This window comes from Ornithorhynchus anatinus, chromosome 16 (genome assembly GCF_004115215.2).
Source record: "Ornithorhynchus anatinus isolate Pmale09 chromosome 16, mOrnAna1.pri.v4, whole genome shotgun sequence".
Taxonomy (NCBI): Eukaryota; Metazoa; Chordata; class Mammalia; order Monotremata; family Ornithorhynchidae; genus Ornithorhynchus; species Ornithorhynchus anatinus.
This window is the reverse complement of record NC_041743.1, coordinates 28159793-28180626: the sequence shown is the minus strand read 5'-3', so window position 1 is coordinate 28180626 and position 20834 is coordinate 28159793. Positions and strand designations below refer to the sequence as shown.

The following is a 20834-nucleotide window of genomic DNA, read 5'->3' as shown; positions in this document are numbered from 1 at the left end:
TACTCCCCGCCCCACTGAATAGCGGGAAGTTCCCAAAGTAGAACTCTCTCCTCCCTCCCTCCCTCCTCCACTCCTTTAAGCAGCAGGGGTTGATCTCCTAACATGTCTATTTGCAGGTCATTCTTTACTAAAGCATAAAGGGATCTCCCACACTCAAAACTTGAAGAGAATCACTAGGGTGAAGGGATGCAAAGGATGAAGATTCATTTCAATACACTGTTTGGATGTTAAAGGAAAGGTTAAGGATTTTTTCAAGGCATCCATGTTAAGAAATCTTTAAAATGATTGTTCTCAGAATCACATTAGTTCTCCCCCATATTGTATCACTATTGGTACTATTTTTTCATATATACTGTGATCTTAGACAAATTTCAATCGTAGCACTAATTCTTTATTTCAATTGTATTTTTGAGCGCTTACCTTATGCAGAGCACTATAGTAAGCACTTGAGAGAGTGCAAAATTCTAAAGTTTTCTCAAAGACGAGTCTGTGTGTATGTGAATCATTTCCTTTCACTTCTTTTTAAAAGATACATTTTCTGGAATTTTATTTTGAAGATGGGAACATGGCCTTTACTTGACATTTGACAATTACGTTAGAAAAAAATTAGCAACTAGGAATATACAATATCACTATTTTTAAGTTGCCTTTTGCACTTTAATCACAATTTGTTTTAACACCGGCTCCTGGCCCTCCCATGAGAGTTAAAATATTTAATCCATCAGATTCACAAAACGTAGTGCCTTCACTGTGCCAGGCAAGTATTCTGTTGCAGTAAGCACGGCAAGATGAAGAAACGTTTCATCAAGAGATACCATATTTTCCCAACCATCAATACCCAAACTATAATAAATCTCAAAATCCCAACTATATAGTCCTTTGGCTGCTTGTTTGTTTTCTAAATGGTTCTTGTTAAGTGCTCACTGTGTGTTAAGTGCTGGAGTAGATACAGGTCAGACACAGTTCTTGTCTCCCATGGGGCTCACAATCTAAATAGAGAGGAGTAAGATTTAATCCCCATTTTTTGGATGAGCTGAGATACACAGAAGTTAAATGACTTGCCCAAGATCACACGAGAGGCAAGTGGCAGAGCTGGGATTAGGGCCCAGGCAATTTCTCTGACTCCCAGGCCCGTGCTCTTTCAGTTAGGCCACGTGGCTTTTTGTGTACCACAATTTCAACTTCCCTCTGCAGAAGTACCTGCTTAAAAACTTAAATTCAGTCCACAGATCAGTAACATAATAATAATAATAATAATGGCACTTGTTAAGTGCTTACTATGAGCTAAACACTGCTCTAAGCACTGGGGTAAATACAAGGTAAACAGATTGTCCCATGTGTCCAGCACCATTTTACAGATGAGGTAACTAAGGCACAGAGAGGTTTAGTGACTTGCCCAAGGTCACACAGCAGACAAGTGGCAAAACCACGATTAGAACCCACAGCCTCTGACTCCCAAGCCCACGCTTCTGCCACTAAGCCGTGCTGCTCTGGCATCAAATACCATCCAACAGGTGGGAGAGGAGGAGGGACGGATCACTTCACATCACAGGACACTCTCTCGGCCAGTGGGGTTCACAATTAGTGTTAAGAAAATGAAAGTAAGCGTTCCATAAGTACCATAAGTTCATAAGTAGGAGAGATGGAATTTTTCAGAACCCTACCTTAGAAATACTGTAAGACTGGTAGCAAGAATTGCTGTATTTCAGAGCTGTATTTCTTGAATTAGGATGTTCAGTATTGGGCAGTTTATTAGATTTAAGGAAAGTGAGCCTCTGTTGGATCTTTCTGAGAAGAAAGCATTCTCTCTGGGTATTTCTAGGCCCCCTCGTCGCTAATTAGGTCTGGAGAGAGACTGAACTCATCAGGGCATGATTAGACAACATGGTACTTTCAAAACAATACCATCTTTTTGCACTATGGTACAGCATCTCACCGAAAAATGTCAAAATACATTCAAGAATGAAGTACCCACTGTTTTATCTCATAAGACTTGCAAATAACATAACATCCTGTTTATCTTGAATAGGAAATAGATGGCACTTGAATATTTTAGGGTCTTAGTGTTTGGACACATGGGCAGAGTTACTGTTAGATAAGAAATACTGAGAATAATGAGAAATATCCTCCACAAAGAGAATTTATTTCCACAACCTATCCACATTTTGTATTGAGCCTGGTGAATAGAGCACGGGCCTGAGAGTCAGAGGACCTGGGTTCCAATCCCAATTCTGCCACTTGTCTGCTGTGTGACCTTGGGCAAGTCCCTGAACTTCTCTATGCTGCATCTGTAAAATGGGGATCAAGACAGTGAGCCCTACATGGGCCAGGGATTGGGTCCAAACTGATTATCTTCTATACCCCTGCTTAGTACGGTGCCTAATACAGAGTAAGTGCTTAAATACCATGAAAAACCGCACTCATTAAACTTTCTTATGTCAACTGTGAACTCTGTTTTTGCGAAATGATTCAATCTAAGATAATAATAATGATAATGATGATGGTATTTGTTTCCCAACCAAACAGGTAGACATCTCTAGAGTCACAGTGACAGGCACCATCTACAGGGCTACCAATGCTTCTTGACTTTTCCTGTGAACTTAATAGTCAATATTGAAATTTATCTATTTCATGCAGATGTGAAAGGGATTTTACACACCTGCAAAATGTCAGGTACTCTTCACACCATTGAGAAGCTTAGGTGTGAAACCGCAGTAGACTTGAAAAGGTATTTTGATGAGGTCCTTCAGACTTTAAATGATGCCTTAGTTTGGTGTTTGATAGTGTCTATTTTAAGGTGAAGTGCTACTGAAAATAGGAAATCAAATAGCTGGAAAATAAAATCTTTAATATGACCTGGCATATTAACGATAACAAGCGCTTTAAATTTTCCATGTTAAAGTCCAGGAAATACTTAAAATTACTTTGGAGACATGCCTAAGGATACTAAATCAGGAAATCAGAAACAGGCAAAGAACACTGATGTGAAATCTCTTCGGGAGAGGAAAAAAAAAAACCTCTAAGGCACTTGGAACAGATATAACAACTAAATGATTATTTCACTACTACTTCGCTTAGGCAGAAAAAAATACCACAAGGTGTATCATAGCATTCCTACTCATCCTTAAAACTTCCACTAAAGTAGTGTTAGTGAGCTTTATCATCCCCTTTCTGGTGGAAACTAAAACATTAAGAGGTTAGGTGGGTGGCATTGCTCAAGGGAATACATGACACACTAGTAAATACAGCCGAACCGTAGGAAAATGCGAGGGGACACTGAATCCCAAGTGTCCAGATTGAAAAAACTCAATGGTAGGGAGATACTTCTTCGACCTACAGCCCCAACCGGTTAATAGGGTTTCCCGGGGCAAAACCAATTCAAAATCCACACCTGCTTCTTGATTCAATGGGCCCACGTTTTTCCCCTCTTCGGGCTGTTCCTATCTCAGGTGAAGCCAATTCTCTCGTTCGCTCACGGCCATAAACTTTCCCCTGGATGTCAAATGCTTAAGTCTCTTTTAAGACAATCGACTCGCATTTCTGCTAACTAGCCAGGACAGGCGAGGTTCGAAAGTGAAATATGTCGTTAGAAGGATCTGAAGTCAGACTAAATAACCACTCCCTGCAGAGCCTGCAAACTCAAGGAAGGTTGATGCCAAAGCTAGAATCGTTTATAATATATATATATATATGTGTGTTTTTCCTCCGGTTTCTCTGCGATCCTCCTCCAACCACCACTTCTTTAGACGTCTATTGCTTTCACTTTTCTGCAGGAGCAATTCCCAGAAAAGGGGACAAGCCGCCCGGGGAGAAGAACCACGTCGAGACCAACTGCCAAAGCCTCCCCCCCCAAAGGCCTTCTGCAAAGCACCCGTGCAGGACTGCGCTCCACGGTCTGTCTCCACCTCGGTGGGGCAGGTCGGGCCAAGCATCGCGCAGGGACCGAACACCTCAGTACCTGCCAGACTGAGCTGTCAGGGGTCCGGATCAGGGCTTCGACCCTTCCCTGCCAGCAGTGCCATTTGCTGGGCGCTTAAGTCCAGGGCACTGTACCAAGCGCTCCGTCATTAGACCTCCCCCCCCACACCCCGATCTCCCGGGTCTTCCAAGGGCCGGAAGGGGGGAGACCCCTTGCCCCCCGATATATCCATCTATCCCATGTCCTTGCTCGCCCATCTGCCTCCCGCCAAGCCGGACGCCCCTTGCCCGCCCCCTCTCCGGGGGGGGGGGGGGGCAAACGCCTGGCCCCCCGGAGAAGCCCCCCGCCCCCAAGTCCGCCCGGGGAGGGGGCTCCTCCCTGCGGCCTCCCGGGTGGGGCCGGGGGCTTCCCAGGTGGGCCAGGGAGGGGAGAGGGCTGGTCCTGGGGGGGGCGGCTGGACCCCTGGAATGAAAGCCAGGGAGGGGAGAGGGCTGGTCCTGGGGGGGGGCGGCTGGACCCCTGGAATGAAACAGGGCCCGGGTGGGATGGTCCCCACCGCCCCCGGAGAACTTCTCTCTCTCTCTGTGTGTCCCGGAGAAATGAGTGGGCCAAGGGAAGGACCCCGGCCCCCCCACCGGCCCCTCACCTTTGTACTTCTCCATCTGGACGCCCGTGCAAGCAGCCGCCGCGGGGGTCGGGTCGGCTCCGCTCCGGACGACGGGGGGTCCCGGGGGGTCTCGCCCCTGGCTGCCCTCCTGCCAGGGGACTAGACCGCTCCGGCTGCCCCTCCCTCCCACTGAGCTCACCCACCGCAGCTGCGGCACGAGTTGCAGCAGCAGCAGCAGCAGCAGCAGCACGAGTTGCAGCAGCAGGAGCTCGGCAGGACCGGCTGCGACCGGGCCCCCCCCCCACTCCTTTCCCTCCCTCCCCCGACCCCGAATGTGGAGTCCGGGCGCTCCCAGCGGCGGGGCAGCGCCGGGAGGCTTCCCTCCTCCGGTCGAAGAAGTTGGGGGAGTAAGTGGAAATGGCACTAGTCGGCTGGCCGCTTCTTTTGTTTCGTCGTCTCGTCTCCCTCCCTTCCAGACGGCCAGCCCGTCGTTGGGTAGGGATTGTCCCCCTCCGTTGCCCGATTGGACTTTCCGAGCGCTTAGGACGGTGCTCCGCACCCAGGAAGCGCTCGATAAACACGATGGAATGAATACATGAACACTAATAATCGTCTCTGTTGCCCAATTGGACTTTCCGAGCGCTTAGTACAGTGCTCTGCACCCAGGAAGCGCTCCATAAATAAGATCGAATGGATACATGAATACTAATAATCGTCTCTGTTGCCCAGTTGGACTTTCCGAGCGCTTAGTACAGTGCTGTGCACACAGGAAGCGCTCAATAAATACGACTGACTGAATACTATTAATTAGGTTATTTGTTCGTCGCTTACAATGTGCCAAGCACCCTACTGGGGCCGGGGTCGAGACGCATTAGATCGGACACAGTCCCTGTCCCAAATTGGGCTCACCCTCTTTATCCACATTGTTTTAATAGATGAGGTGACTGAGGCCCAGCAAAATGACTTGCCCAAGGTCACACGGCAGCCAAGAGGCGGAGTCGGAATTAGAACCCACGACCTTATGACTCCCGGGCCCGTTTAGGGAGTGAACACGGTGTATTCGCAGTGTAAGCGCTTGGGAAAGCAGGACACCTTCCTTTGCCCTTCGGGGCTTATTCGTTAGGGGTGGTGGTGGGGAAAAGGCCGTCGTAAACGTACTTAGAAATAAGACCACGTGCAGATTTCGACCACGTGCAGATTTAGCAGTTGATGGACTGGAACCTGTCCCTTCACAACTCTGCAGAGAAAGACTCCCACCCTAAACCTGTCACGGAGAGACTGGGCTTCTGAACTCCCCTCACTTCATTCATTCGATCGTATTCATTGAGCCCTTACTGTGCGCAGAGCACTGTACTAAGCGCTTGGAAAGTACAATTCGGCAACAGAGACGATCCCTACCAAACAACGGGCTCACAGGAAGGCCACACCCGATCTTAGGAGCTGCCTGCCTTGCTCTTTCCTGGCTCCATCTTCTCGTGTTAAATAGAAAAGCAGTGTAAATTAATAAATGAAAATACAATAAGAGTAATAATGAAATAACAATAATTGTAGTATTTATTAAGCGGTTACTATATGCCAGTCACTGTACTAAGCACTGGGTGGATACAAATTGGATGAGACGGTGGCCGTCCCACGTGGGGCTCACGGTCTTAATCCTCATTTTGCGGAAGAGGTAACTGAGGCACAGAGAAGTTAAGTGACTTGCTCAAGGTCACACACCAGGCAGGAGACAGAACCGGGATTAGTCTGACTCCCAGGCCCATAATAATAATAACAATTATGGCATTTGTTAAGCGCTTACTACGTACAAAGCACTGTTCTAAGCACTGGGGAGGATACAAGGTGATCAGGTTGTCCCACGTGGGGCTCACAGTCTCAATCCCCATTTTACAAGTGAGGTAACAGAGGCCCAGAGAAGTTAAGTGACTTGCCCAATGTCACACAGATGACAGGTGGCTGAACCAGGATTTGAACCCATGACCTCCGACTCCCAAGCCCGTGCTCTTTCCACTGAGCCACGCCGCGGAAACATGAAACCCTGTCGACTGGCTAGATTTTCTTTTTCCCATCTCGTGGCTAACCTCGATACTCGTCACTCCTTCTAAACCCCAAGCATCTGCCAGTAAAGTCAAGACTAATTTGCAATACCTGCTTTAGCAGAGCTGTCCTTCCTTTGGAAGGTGACCCTGCTGGCGGCGAGATTGGCTCTGGGAACATTTGCTGCTATCCAAGCTCCTACTGGGACCTATTGAGCTCCTTCCAGCTTACATTCTTGCCTCTGCTCTGGCAAACAGCTTGCCCTAAAAAGAAAGAAGGATTCACAAAGCATCCCAGCCCGTGAGGCTCCGTGGTTTCTGCTAGTTCACTCACCTGGAGCCGCACCTTTAATAATTTATAGGATAACTCACTGTCCACTTTCAAGGAAGATGGCAATTACTATAAACTGAAAAACTTGACACGATCTGTTTTGCTTCCTCCCAAGCATCACACAAACTCTATCCCTTTCCCACCATTTATCTTTAAGCACATTCTCTGTAGTCCAACACACTGTACAAATATTGACCCAACTGTTTTACTCTATTTTTCTTTCAATGAGACATTTAGTTGTCCATACGTGTGGGATCTGTTTCTCAGGGAACTGGAGACTTTCTTTCCATTTCGCCTTCTCCTGCCTTCTGATCGCCACCATTCATCAAGTCCCTGATCTCCCTCCATTTTACTTGAAAACAGACAATAGCAATAAAAAGTACAGTCCCTGCCCTCAAGGAAATTACAATCCAGTGATGAACAAGCAGACAGAAAAGGCAAGCAAAAAAAAAGGGAAAAGAGTAAGAGCACAGAATAAATGATAAAACAAAAGTAAGCAACTAACTAATAAGCATGAATGGGAAGGGTGGTAAATAAGAACACTGTAAACTCCTACTGCTTCTCCCTGTAGAAACAGCCAGGGCAACTTGGGGTGGGGGGTGGGGAACTGTCCTTTCAAACCTTCTATTAAAAGATCCCTTAATGGGTCTTACCATAGGCAATTTGGGCACTGGGATGGGATCCTGAAAATCACGATGGTCCCACACAAATTGGAATGACTGGTCACTTGAGAAATAATGCGTAGTTACTTATCATTCTAATTACAGTTATAACATTGTTACTGTAATGCTAAGGAAGGCACTAGCTCCAAGTATTCCACTTCACATGGAGGAGATTGAAATTGGAACTTCCATCTGAGTTGTCTGCACCGAGTGGAGGGGAAAACTATAAAGCCCAAAATGCACACTTCTCTTTGAAAGTGTGTGTGTGTGTTGGATATGGGGGCTGGGGTTCATAAGATCTTGCTATCCCTTCCAGCTCTAATAAGTTGGATTCAATTGATGTCTACACTTCGATCACTTCAGAATGCTTGCATTTCTGTCTGCTTGTTCATCACTGAAGTATAGTAATGGTTTCTGCATTTAGGTAATACATTCTTATATAGAGATGCCTATTTTCTGATTCTCACAATTTGAAAAGTACATGCTATTTTATAGGCGAAAAAAGGTAGATTCCCCTTCCTTAAAATAGCCTCTAAACGAGTTAGTGTCAGAAGCAGAGAAGGAATCCAGGAATCTTGATACTGTGGTTCCCTGCTTTGCCTTATCTTCCCTCTGGTCACTGTAACTTTATCTTTCCTTAGACATCACTTGTGAACCATCACTTGTGAAGATACAGGCTCAAGTTAAGATGCTGCAAATGTACCTTTACGGTCCCTCCCGGAATGAGGTCAATCTTGTTCACTGTTAAACGGCAGATTTGAAGTAAAATTCCCAAGTGTTTCAGAAGACTTTTCCAGGAGGCCTGAGGAAAGCTCTCATTCTAATCTCTCCCTTGATGCACCTATTACAGATTTCTGGAATTCCAGGGAGAATTCCTCAGAAAGGTTTCTTTCTGTCCTTTTCTAAATTGAAGCTCAAACGCTTTCTCGGCCCTCTAATATTCCTTTCCTCTTTCCCACTTTCCACCTAAATTCCCAAACAACCAAGACTGTAAGCTTGTCAGCTAGACTGACAGCTCACCCTCTAAACTGTAAGCTCACCATGGGCAGGGAAAGTGTCTGTTCACTGTTATATCGTACTCTCCCAAACGCTTAGTTCAGTGGTCTGCACACAGAAAGAACTCGAAGAATACGAATGAATATCTTTCCTCATCTCTAAACCAGTTAACCTCCTATGGTACTGGGTTAGTCCCCAGACTTTATTAATTTCTTTTTTTATTTCTTAGTTGTAGTTTTTTTTCCTCTTATAAGGAAAGTGTTTTGCACAAAGTATGCATTCAACAAATGCCTGCTGGCTGATGGCTTTGGTTTCTGATAATAATCATAAATTTGGGTTAGAAAAGAGAAAGGAAATTTAAGTTCATTATTTCTCCTAGATACCACTCAGTCAAAAATGTGGTCAGACCAGACTATCTTGACTACAGGATTCTTCCTGCTCTCTGAGCAAGCACAGCACGGACTAAGGGCCCAGCGACTCTGCATTTTTGCATTTGGAAATAGCTGAGGATATCTTACTGGCAAACTAAAATCCTGTTTCCAACATTAAGAATAGCTGACCCCACTAAAATGCAGAAACATGTACAACTGTCAGACTGAGAGGCAGTGTGGCCTAGGGGAAAGAGCACGAGCTTGGGAATCAGAGGATCTGAGCTCTACTCCCAGGTCCGCCATATGTCTGCTGTGGGATAATAATGATGGTATTTGTTAAGGGCTTACTATGTGCTAAGCACTGGGGTAGATGCAAGGTAATCAGGTTATCCCACATAGGGCTCACAGTCTTCATCCCCATTTTACAGATGAGGGAACTGAGTCCCAGAGAAGTTAAGTGACTTGCCCCAGGTCACACAGCAGACAAGTGGTGGAGGCGGGATTAGAACCCACGACCTCTGACTCCCAAGCCTGTGGTCTTTCCACTAAGCCATGCTGGCTGTTTCTATCTTGGACATCTCACAACTTCTCTGTGACATGAATTCCCTCATCTGTAAAATAGGGATTAAGACTGTGAGCCCCATGTGGGACATGAACTGTGTCCAACCTGATAACCTTGCATCTACTCCAGTAAGCCCTTAACAAATACCATTTTTTTAAAAATAGAGACTGAGCAATGCACTAGAGTCAAAAAGAGAGAAAAGGTTGACTAGAAATCCTTCTATGAAATTTTAGATCTGAGTCTCTTATCTTACGCTGTCGAGTTATCTCCGACCCATAGCAACTCCATGGTCATGTCTCCCAGAATGTTCCACTTGCATATGCAATCATTCTGTTAGTGTATCCATAGTTTTCTTGGTAAAATAATATAGACATGGTTTACAATTACCTTTTTCCTTGCAGTAAACTTGGTCTCCACTCTTGACTCCCTCCCATGCCGCTGCTGTCCAGCACAGATGAGTTTTGTTTTGTAGCAGATTGCCTTCCATTTGTTAGCCACCGTCCAAGCTAGGAATGGAATGGCCTCTGCTTGACTCTCCCCTCCAGGAGCTGAGACTGGTAGAGTAGTGGAAACTTTCCAGGTGCAATCCTGAGAGGGGGCTGTCTCATATTTGATTTAAATTTGTATTCAGAGTAGATGAGAGGGTGTATGTAGCGGGGTACAGTCTTCGAGTGGGGATCATTTAAAGGGGCCCCAGAGAAATTCTGGGGTTCCCATGTGGGAAAATTAGGACCTCTCCATGGTCCTTCCCCCCGACTTTGCCCCCAACTCCCTTTTAACTGTATCCCTTCCCAACCAACTATGCTCCCACCCCTACCTGTAGATGAAAGGCAGTTTAGAGGGAGCAGCGGAATTGATAATGCTAGATCTGCCCCGATCCCACTCGCTCCACTGCTTAGCCCTTACTAACCAGGGCTTTGTCTCAGAAGACGCATTAGGTCATCAAGCTCACTGATCCTTAGGCAGTGGTTCTTATAACATCTTGCTCCATCTTTTTCTTGGTATGCACTCATCCTTCACCCACTGTCGCAACCTCGTATGCTGTGGTTGTGCTGATTGTCCGTTTCAGGCGGAATTCACTCATGTATCCTGACAATTCTCATTTTCCAAGCAGGGCTTCTACAATGCATGTTTGCAACCATCTGACCATTCTGGCTGAAATGGGAATTAGTCAATAAATAATAATAAATAATGGTGGTATTTGTTAAGCCCTTACTATGTGCCAGGCACTGTGTAAGCGCTGGGGTGGACACAAGCAAATCGGGTTGGACACAGTCCCGGCCATCGGGTTGGACACAGTCCCGGCCACAGTCTTCATCCCCATTTTATAGATGAGGTAACTGAGGCAGAGAGAAGTGAAGTGATTTGCCTAAGGCCACGCAGCAGACAAGTGGCAGAGCCGGGATTGGAAACCATGACCTTCTGGCTCCCAGGCCTGTGCTCTACCTACTATGCCATGCTTCTTCCCACTATACCACACTGATTAATAATTCAGATTATTGTACCCTCCTAAGCACCTAATAAAGTGATCCACATATAGTAAATACTCAATACTGATTGATTGATTTGGGCCAAGTGTGATAGTCTTGCTGGGCAGCACCACCCCACACTATTCTTAGGGAATTATCTGGCCTTTATGCTTGGGCTAGGGCAGGGGGAATTCAGCAACTGAAATTTAATAGTAGAAAATATAAAAATCAAAGTCTGGAGATACTGTTCAGTAATTCTTTAAAAATTTTCAGTGCAACTCAATATTCAAGCTTAGTATATGACTAAGGTGGCCATTCATCTGCTTTTAGTGCTGGACAGTCCAGCTTTATGCCAGACAGGCCCATTTGCAGCAGGTATGTCCCCTATCCAGTACTGATATGGCATCAGAGGGCTTCATGCTGGGCATTTTTCAGTGCTCGCCCGCCCCCACTGCCTCAGCCCTTGCTGGGGAATTCCATTGCTGGGAAGCGGTGTCCCTGTTCTCAGGAAGGAGGCAGGGGAGCACAACTACTTTAAGGCAAGGGGGAGGTCAACTTAACCCAGAGAGAAATGTTCTAAGAATCGGAGGAATTTTCCACAAAATGATATCATTATGTTACAGTGCATGTCCAGCATCATACATGTGTGCGCCTGGATGTTCAATGTCCGCAAGTGTCTTCTGTAGCCACACTACATATCACACTGTGCTATAAAATTAACCAGGCCCTACCTGTAGGGAATGCGAAACTTCATTTTCTTTGGATATTTTTCCCTCCCTTCAACGCTGGAGATTTGGCATTAGTGGATAGCGCATGGACCTGGGCGTCAGAAGGACCTGGGTTCTAATCCCAGCTCTGCCACTTGTCTGCTATGTGACCATGGTCAAGTCACTTAGTTTTTCTGTGCCTCTGTTACCTCATCTGTAAAATGGGGACTAATACTGTGAGCCCCACGTGGGATATGGACCATGTCCAACCTGGTCCATATCCAAACTAAGGTAGATACAACCTTCGTTTGTATCTACTCCAGCGCTTAGTACAGTGCCTGGCACATAGTAAGTGCCTAACAAATACTATAAACAACAAACACGGGCACCTGTTCTTTGATATACTACGATACATCAGTATTCCAACCTGTAGACATGCAAAACAGAAAGTAATGGAGTTATAAGGATATTGAGTTAATATTTCTTTCTTACATTTTCCCATCTTGGCCTGATGAGACCGTAATTGTTTAGAAAATTTCTGGAACAAGCCTTTCGACACCCACTTCTACACAGCACACATTTCTTAATCAAAAAATGATTATCTATTCCTAGGAAACTCAATCAGTGTCCATATGGAATTTTTCTGGCGGAAAATGAGGGGATCTGAGTCAAGGGTCTCCAGATCAGTCATTACAACAGTTGTGGCTACGGTAGTCATAAAGTTCCCAGTATTTTCCATCTACTCAGCTGGATAAGTTTATGATATATAAAACTGTCTTACAAAGTAAACCTTCTCCTACAGCAAATATTTATTTTAAGGCTCAAAAAGAAATTAGGGATAACAAGTAAAATGGGTTTGGCAAGGACCTGCTAGCCTTATTTGGGATGCTATACACATTACTACTTTGGGACAGAAAGAATTTCTGATCATTGCTGCTTGTTGACTGTAAAAGTCTCCTCTCAAACAAAGTACAGTTCCTTGGGAAACAGCTTAAAACTGTCAGTATTTCCTGAAAATCTTTTCTTGAATGAATTATAACCAAACACTTATGCAAAATTCAATGACAAATCATTGTTTTCTGAAAGACACTTGTAGAATGAACTTATGACCAAACATTAATGCAAAGTTCACGGACAAATCATTTTCTGAAAAAATTTGTAGAATGAAGTTATAACCAAACACTAATGACAAGTTCAGTGACAAATCAAAATACTTGGAAATCACATTTTCAGAGGCGAAAAACCAATTCAGGTAGCGTGATGGAAATGTGTAATGGGTTTTCAATCATCTAAGATCAGAAAATATGAGATTAGCTTTATCCCTTAAAGCATTATTCATATTAATATTTTACATATCTTTTATTCTAATCTCTTGGCATGTTACATGTCATGATTCAAGCTATTTGCATCATCCCTTCTGGTGGTGGGGTGTTGTGAGTGTGAGGGTGTCGGTTATTTGTGGGAGCTTTTTGCAGCATTCCCATGGAATCAAACATTTAGGAGAAAACAAGCAGAATAGGGACTCATCTAATTGCAGCATTCATTGCTTGCTTATGAAATAATCTTTAGAGAGAAATTGAGTACCTAGTCATTTTTACTTCATCCAAATTAACTGTATTATACGCTGTCAAGAAATGTACCTTGCACACATTTGGCCTTCCATAAATGCTGGTAACGGAGAGCAACTTTCTAAATGTTGTTGGAGTTTGGAGGTTGAGGAGGTGTCGCTGAAATGCATCGTCCAGCCTTTAAAAATTCATAAAGAATAAAAAAAAAGCTGGAAAATCTTCTACTTAAAGGAATAGGGTAGCATTAGATATTTGATTGGAATTCATCAAAAAGCCCTAACTAATGACTAAGTTCATCTACCAGATTTCTTTTTGAGATATGGATCTAGAAGTCGCCAGTAAAAAAAAAAAAATCACAGGCCAAAAGTGGTGGAGGTGGGATGACGGATGTTTCACAACTGCATTAGTCATGGTCCTAGACTCCTGACAAAATGAGAATGGGAATCGTGGAAGCTCCACTTATTAAAAAGGCCCTCATACCCAAGACTTCTGAAAAGAAACCCAGCATAAGCCCCCAAACAAGAATCCTACTTGGGACATACAGAAGCATATGACAATTTGATGGAGACATTTTGAAGGGTAGGGTATAATTCTATTGAAAGTATATTTCTGATTAGCTTCACCATCAACAGGAAGATCACTTCACAATAGCACTGAGTTTATATCCTGGACAGGGCTGAAAGAGTAAAAAATTCACTAGCAAATCAGATGACCCTCATCTTCCCCTCTGTAAGAATGTGGAGAGATAGAGAGGTGGGGGTGAAATATACGGAACATTTTGTACCAAATGGAAAAAATAGGATAATGATCAAAAATCTTAAAGCATCTAGGTTCAGAAATATGCAAATAATGGGCACAACTCTATTTTCTAGCTTCAGTATGGTTATTACTAATTTTTAAGGGAAGAGCACCTTTTAGAAATCCAGCATTGGACAAAAAGCACTGTTGAAGTAATTCCCAGAAGTAAATAATCGGTAAGGGAAGATTTCATTTTACTGATCGCAGTGATTAGTATTTTCCAGCAATTAAACAAACGAACATGTTTGATAACATTAAGTAATGGATCTATTAGTGTTTTTGATCAGATCCTCCCATTTCTGTCTTTACTTAAGCAGGGAAAACAGTTGCCATGATAGCCTGGCAACAGGGGGCAGTGGGTCATGGGTCACAATTTCCTGCGATGGTACTTCATTCTATAGGAGCCAAGTTTATCTACTAGGTAAGGGAAAATATTGTCCTAGTCGGTGCCACTATTCTGGCTCCATGCTTCCTGTAGAAGGTAACCTCATTGTTGATAAGAAAATCATGAATAAAAAGTCCCAACAATTCTTAATCTTGACAAACGGAGGCAAGAACTGAACCGACTCAAAATTAATAGCGTGACCTCAAACACTTGTTCACAGCAAAACTTCCTCCTCAATAAGAACACCACAAATTTTGCCGTCTTCAGCAAGAACAAGATCTTACATTTTCTTTGAGACATAGCTTGCATTAACCTACTTGTGCTTTTCCCATTTTACTCTCTGTTCTCAGCTCACTAAATCAGAAGTGTTTAAAAGTCTCCAAAGATCCGACAATTTTGTGAAGCTGGCGTGACGGGGTTTCTTTGAAAGGCAGCTGGTAAAACACAAATGAGTATTGTTTCTTTAGAAAACCCAGAAACAGATCATTATCTGCCTTTTACACAGTCAACTTGTGTAAGTATGATAAAACCCGGGACTCCAATACCTTTGGAGTGAAATCAGCAGTTGGGATGGTAATTGCTGAGATCTGGACCAAATACCGGAGCAGGAGACTGACTCAAATCTACCTGACTTGGAAAGAGAAGGAAATCTTCTGGAATCAATGCTAATAATGGCCATTTAACTTGCAAGGGCTCAAAAATAAACAAAGTTTATGTGAAAGAACACTTTGTAATAGCAACTTGTGGAACGGTTTCACTCTCCCTCAAGTTGAGCCTTGGAAAACTCTGTGTGTGTGTGTGTGTGTGTGTGTGTGTGTGTGTGTGTGTGTGTGTTTGCTTCCCTTGAGTCATTTTTACAATAGAAACCTCCATACAGGATTGCCGTTTCTTTTCACACCCAGCCCCTTTGCAAACAATAGGCCGCAGAAACTGTAAGACTATTGGATGATGAAAAATGGTGTAATATTCTGAATAAGGATGGCTGGGCAATTGTCAACATTTTGATGCTTTTCTGAGGTTTCTGATGAGAATTTAAGACAAATTTTCCATAGGAAATGGAATTTTTCCATTGGTTTACTTTATCAGTAATCACAATTCATGTCACTTCCTAAGAAGAAATAAACCTCTAGCTAAACTTCAAGGCAAATAAACAGGGATGTAGTTTGCTTGTTCTGATCTGCGATACTCTCAAAGGAGAGGAGTATCCTTTCTACATAGTAAGGATTCAGATAGCCAGATGCCTTGCTGTGTTGAAGTATACTGCAAATTCCTTAACCATTACTCAGAGGTCAGAAGCCCAATACTATTTTCGTATCTCTAAAACCAGAATTTCAAAGTTCTTGGCTACCCTCCATTCCCACGTATTAAATATAGTGGGATTAGAAGGACACTTCAATGGAGGCCATTGTAACTCCAACCCTCGCTGAATGGAGAATAAAATGAATCCCCCTATTTTACAGACAATTTTCATGGCAGCAGTGGGAGGTCAATTTCTATCTAATCAAGTTAATTGTAATTACAATTGCAATATAGGATACAGGCATAGAGGTAATAGCAATTTGGAGCTTTGGAGCTTCCAGATCAAGCGGGCTAGTTGCTGTATTATGCAATTCCAACAGTAAAACGCAGCAGGTGGACAAAGACAGTAATTTATGCTGATAAAGCTAAGAATGGCTTGTCAGTGATCACTGACCATGTGAAGTAAAAGGACATTTAACTTTATAGCCAAGCAATATCATGTCTGATTTAGATAACACACATAAATCGTTCCACTGCAAATCAGATGGAAAAGATAACAGACTCTGGGATTTAGAGGGCAGTGTTTCCTAAACTATTTTTTCTTTTTACTCTTGCTAGTGGATAGGAGGAAGTGCCCCAAGTCCTCTCCAAAAGGAATTCCTCACCACAACAGCATTTCTTGTCACACCATCCTGTTGACCATCTTATCACTTAGAAAGAATATGGTCTAGTGGAAAAAGCCTAGGCCTGGAAGTTGGAGGACCTGAGTTCTAATTCTGGCTCTGCCACTTGTCCTCTGTGTGACCTTGGGCAAGTCACTTATATTCTCTGCGCCTCAGTTCCCTCATTTGCAAAATGGGGGTTCAAAACTTGTTCTCCTACTTAGACTGATGCCACTGTGGGACCTAATAATCTCATATCTACCCCAGGGTTTACTTCACAGAGTGGCACATATAAGAGCTTAATAAATTACCTGATTATTATTATTGTTCACACTCGTGCAGATCTGGTTGTTTTGGGGGTAATCTCTTTATTTAATTCCTTACTTTGTTTCCCTCTTCGAATCTGTATATATGGCATCTGTGTTTCCTTGGTCTCTCCCATTCAAATGCAAGTTTTCCAAGGGCAGGCAGGAATTCTGTCTTATATTTCTAGTATCTGCTCCCACCTGTCCATAGTTTAGTGCTCAATAACAGGCTGATGGTGAAAAAAAATCTTTTGGAGCCTACTTTTTGGCTCTATTGTTTGGCTCAAACAGCAGAGAAGAAACTGTGTCTAGGCCCTAGTTGGGTTGGTTTCGCTCATCCTCCGTTAAATTACCCCCAAATTGCTTAATCCAACCTAAACCTACCCTTTCCAATCCAGGAATACCTGAAATAGGTAGAGCAATCCTGGTAGAACAGAATAAGCTCATTGTGGGCAGGGAATGTGTTTAGTTGGATTGTACTCTCCTAAGTGCTTAGTACAGTGCTCTGCACACAGTAAGTGCTCAACAAAACTGATTGACTGACAAAATTCAATTCTTTCAGTCGTGGCTGTGCAAAACCAACTCCTACTGTGGCCAGCAGACGACTTCCTTCTCACCAGAGGATTTACACCGGTTGTGAAATTTCGGGTAAAAATAGACAAGGTTATTTTTGGATTCGGGCAAAGCCATGTGACTTACAGTTTGTTTACCCAACTTTTAGGAGTCATCCCTGGGACCACCCGGCATCTATTCCCTGAAGTTCTTCCAAGGCCGAGCCCTTGGGTCAGCCCACAAACAATGAGCTAGGGGGTTCAGCCCACATTTGGCTCGGTGGGACAGACACACCCAGGAGTGCCTGTAAAGCGAAGCTGCAGCCCTTCAAAGAGGCAGCCCGGGAATTTCAGGTGAAGTTTTCTTTGGAATTCAGGAAACATTTAAAAAGCACATGACAGCATTCAGTTGTTTTAAGCCACATTGCACATTTGCAAACATCTCGGTTATCATAACCATCTTTCTTGGAAATACATAACCGTTTCTCTGAGGCACTGAAGAGCAGCCAACGGAGTATCTGTCCTCCCCACATGGTTGGTCTTCGCTTCCCACCCATGAGTGGGATTTGCATGTCAGCTCTGAAAGATCCTGGGAATTTCTTCAACCCTTTTTCTAAACTTTGGAATTCTTCCTCTCCTTTTATCCCCCCTCTCCATTCACCACAACTTTACAGAAAAACTCCAGAATTTGTATACTTGGGTACAGCCTATGGAATTCTTAATCCCAAATCTCTTGGAAACCGAAAGTTTTATGGTGATAGATACACGGTACTCAAGAGAGATGGAGACTGTTTTCTTTGTTGCCTGAACTAGCAAAGGGAGCTGACGGTTACGTATCCACAAAGGAACTTTGTGCTATCATCTAGAAATAAAAATTGAGGAAAAAATCAGGCAATCAAAATGCCTGAGTTCCTTGAATTCCGTTATAAAAATTTCATATAACCAAAGGCCACATCCATACTCTACGATTTATTCAGAAGATTAAACAACGCTTTGGATGACTGCTGTGCATTCTACTTGTTTATCAAGAATTCACTTGGTCAGGAAAACTCAGGTCCAAAGATAAGAAAAAATTCCATGGTATTCAACAGGGACAGATTCTGGAAGAAATTTCCCAGAGAAGTTTTGGCACATGAGAGATGGTTTCTAAAGATCCAGAAGGATACTGAAACCACTAGCTTAACTCCAGTTGCTTTCTGGCCATAGAGTGACTGCTTTATAAGTCACTAAGATAGAAACAGTTCACGTTTTACAGTATCAAAGTTGGATGCTTACTAGCAATGATGGTGATGATGAAAGTACAGATTCTCCTTTGGAATGTCATTTTTCCCCAGTCAAATGCTGTTGTAATGAGGATAGGTTCACAGAAATGAACCTGGTTCCAGAAGATTCTCCCCCATCTTAGTACTGGAAACCGGGGCAAAGACTTGAAATTGCATATGGCCCCCACAGTTGCTTACTTTCGATAAATACCCATACCTATGGGCCATGAGAAGTTTTTATTACTTATGAAACACATAACTGATCCACATACTTGCTCTAACAATTGAGCCATTCCAATCTTAACCCATGTCTTCTACATATAGATAGCTATCCCTCCTGTTTGGCGATTACACTGCTGGTCTACATCACAAACAAAAATAAGAAGAAAAAGTTAAATTCACTCTAGAGCAATGGAATGCAAAATGTTGGACAAAGTGGTAAGGATCTTTTCAAAGTTAGCATTTGAAACATTTAAAGAATCAATTACAGTTTTTTCGTTATTTCACATTCACCCTGACCTCTGTTGACAGGTTCGGATTCTAACATTGATAAATATCATTTTACACCATTTAAATACATGTCTATTTCCCTGATAGGTACATGCAGCAAACTTGCTGTAAAATACCATCAATTTGAAAGTCAGAAAGACAACCCCCCCCAAAAAAAACAGTGCACTTGCCATTTAAGAATAAAGCACAAAACTTTATTCATTGGCTTGATCGGAGTACAACAGTGATGCAGATTATAGTGGCATAGGAGTGCATATGTGCGGTTGGCAATATGAAAGTGAAGCAGATCAGTAACTGTACAGAACAGCAACCCAGAGAATGGCAGGCCAACTTTTCATTCACATACAAGCTTACGGTACTTAATATGCACAGACAGACACCAACTCACTTTTACAGGAGACAAACTTTTTTTTTTTTTTTTTAACTTTTCCAAATGCTTGTTCGATGTTGTGGGAAACAAAAATGATCATTTTTGCAATCCTTCCAAACTTCAAATAACTTCAAGAGAACCCTCACAGAGAGTTGTCAGGACCTCACAAAATTCACTGAACAATTCTGCTGATGACACTGAAAAAATTAATTTCTCTGGAAGGAATTACACTAGGTACATACAGTTTCCTGCAATAAAAACTGCAATTGTTAAGTGCTACTACTATAACTGGTATCTTATGAAAGAGAAGTGACAGATTAGACACTACAAAGAGGACACTAAACCATGTAATATCAAACATTTCCCCTGCAAAGACATGTGTGTAAATTAATTTGTAGAAATTCCTCTGTTGGAGACACACACATTTGTAGAGTGTTATACTGAGCAGTTATAACATCAGTGACCAACTGAAGTAAACAACTTCTGCTCTCGTCAAATTTAGTAATGCAAATATTGTTCCTTCAAAAAAGGCATTTGAAATCATGTCACCTAAGCTTGCTGTTTTCCTTAGTAACCAATAGATTTCAAAAAATTTCAGAAGAGTAATGAAAGGTTCTCAGCTACCCATTTTAAACAAGCTTATTTATTTATTCATTTATTTATGTTTACTCCCTTAAAAGGCATCTTGAGTCTCCATGTCAGGGTGCAGTGGATTTCTCTTCTCTTCTACTTTACATTGGAATGGGGTACTATCCCCAAGTTCTCCCATTTCCTCTATTGTGTTTTCTGAATCAGTAAGATGTCTGATAGGGAAAGCTGGAGTTGCTTTCAGGATACATTGATGATTAATTCGGATCCTTGAAAGAAAAAGATTAATTTCTAACAAACCACATGATTGGGCTTAATCTGGATAAAGAAACAAAGAGAGGCAAGCAATCAAGTCTAAAATACGTAGAAACAGCAACTGAGAATAATAAAAACAAATCCCAGGGAGAGTTGGAGATTTACAACTGGATTTGTTCACACATACTCCCAGAGTGCTGCCAGTGTGATATTTGTTCTTTCCAGTCTGTTTTCTACCAATCAATAGATTACAAGCTTTAGCCTTACGATAGTTACCTGCCATTTGTCCATTTCGGATAAAGTTAATGCTTCGTATATTTTCAAGTTTTTCTTAGAAAGATCTATAATTACAAATCATAAATTCAAACTTGCAAAAGCATAAACAATCCAGGAAAAATAATTCTTTGTAAAAAAAGTGGCTTTCTTCAGAGTGTCATGAAATACAATCGAAAGGATTTATAAATATTCTCAGCAAGTCTTCCAGGGTCAAGGGCTTCATTGACATCGCCAGCTTCTGCCTGTGTGTTTCTGAAACAATTGCCACGAATAAACTACTACAGCTTCTGCATCAAAATAAACTCAATTTTAAACAAACTTCAGATGAAGGGTGGCTGGCGAGTCACCAGCACTGGCCGGAATCGCTTCTTGCCCATCTGACCCTACTAAGGATGGCATTGATTT

At 42.8% G+C, this 20834-nt stretch overlaps 1 protein-coding gene across 1 annotated transcript in view; it reads right to left on the bottom strand.

Moving 5' to 3' along the window:
• Positions 1-4754, bottom strand: part of AFAP1L2 (actin filament associated protein 1 like 2) — a 114500-nt gene extending 109746 nt beyond the window's left edge. The window contains exon 1 of the mRNA XM_029081019.1: positions 4566-4754. Coding sequence (XP_028936852.1) covers positions 4566-4581 — 16 coding nt within the window. The 5' untranslated portion in view covers positions 4582-4754. The remainder of the gene's footprint in view (positions 1-4565) is intronic.
• Between the last annotated feature and the right edge of the window lie 16080 nt (positions 4755-20834).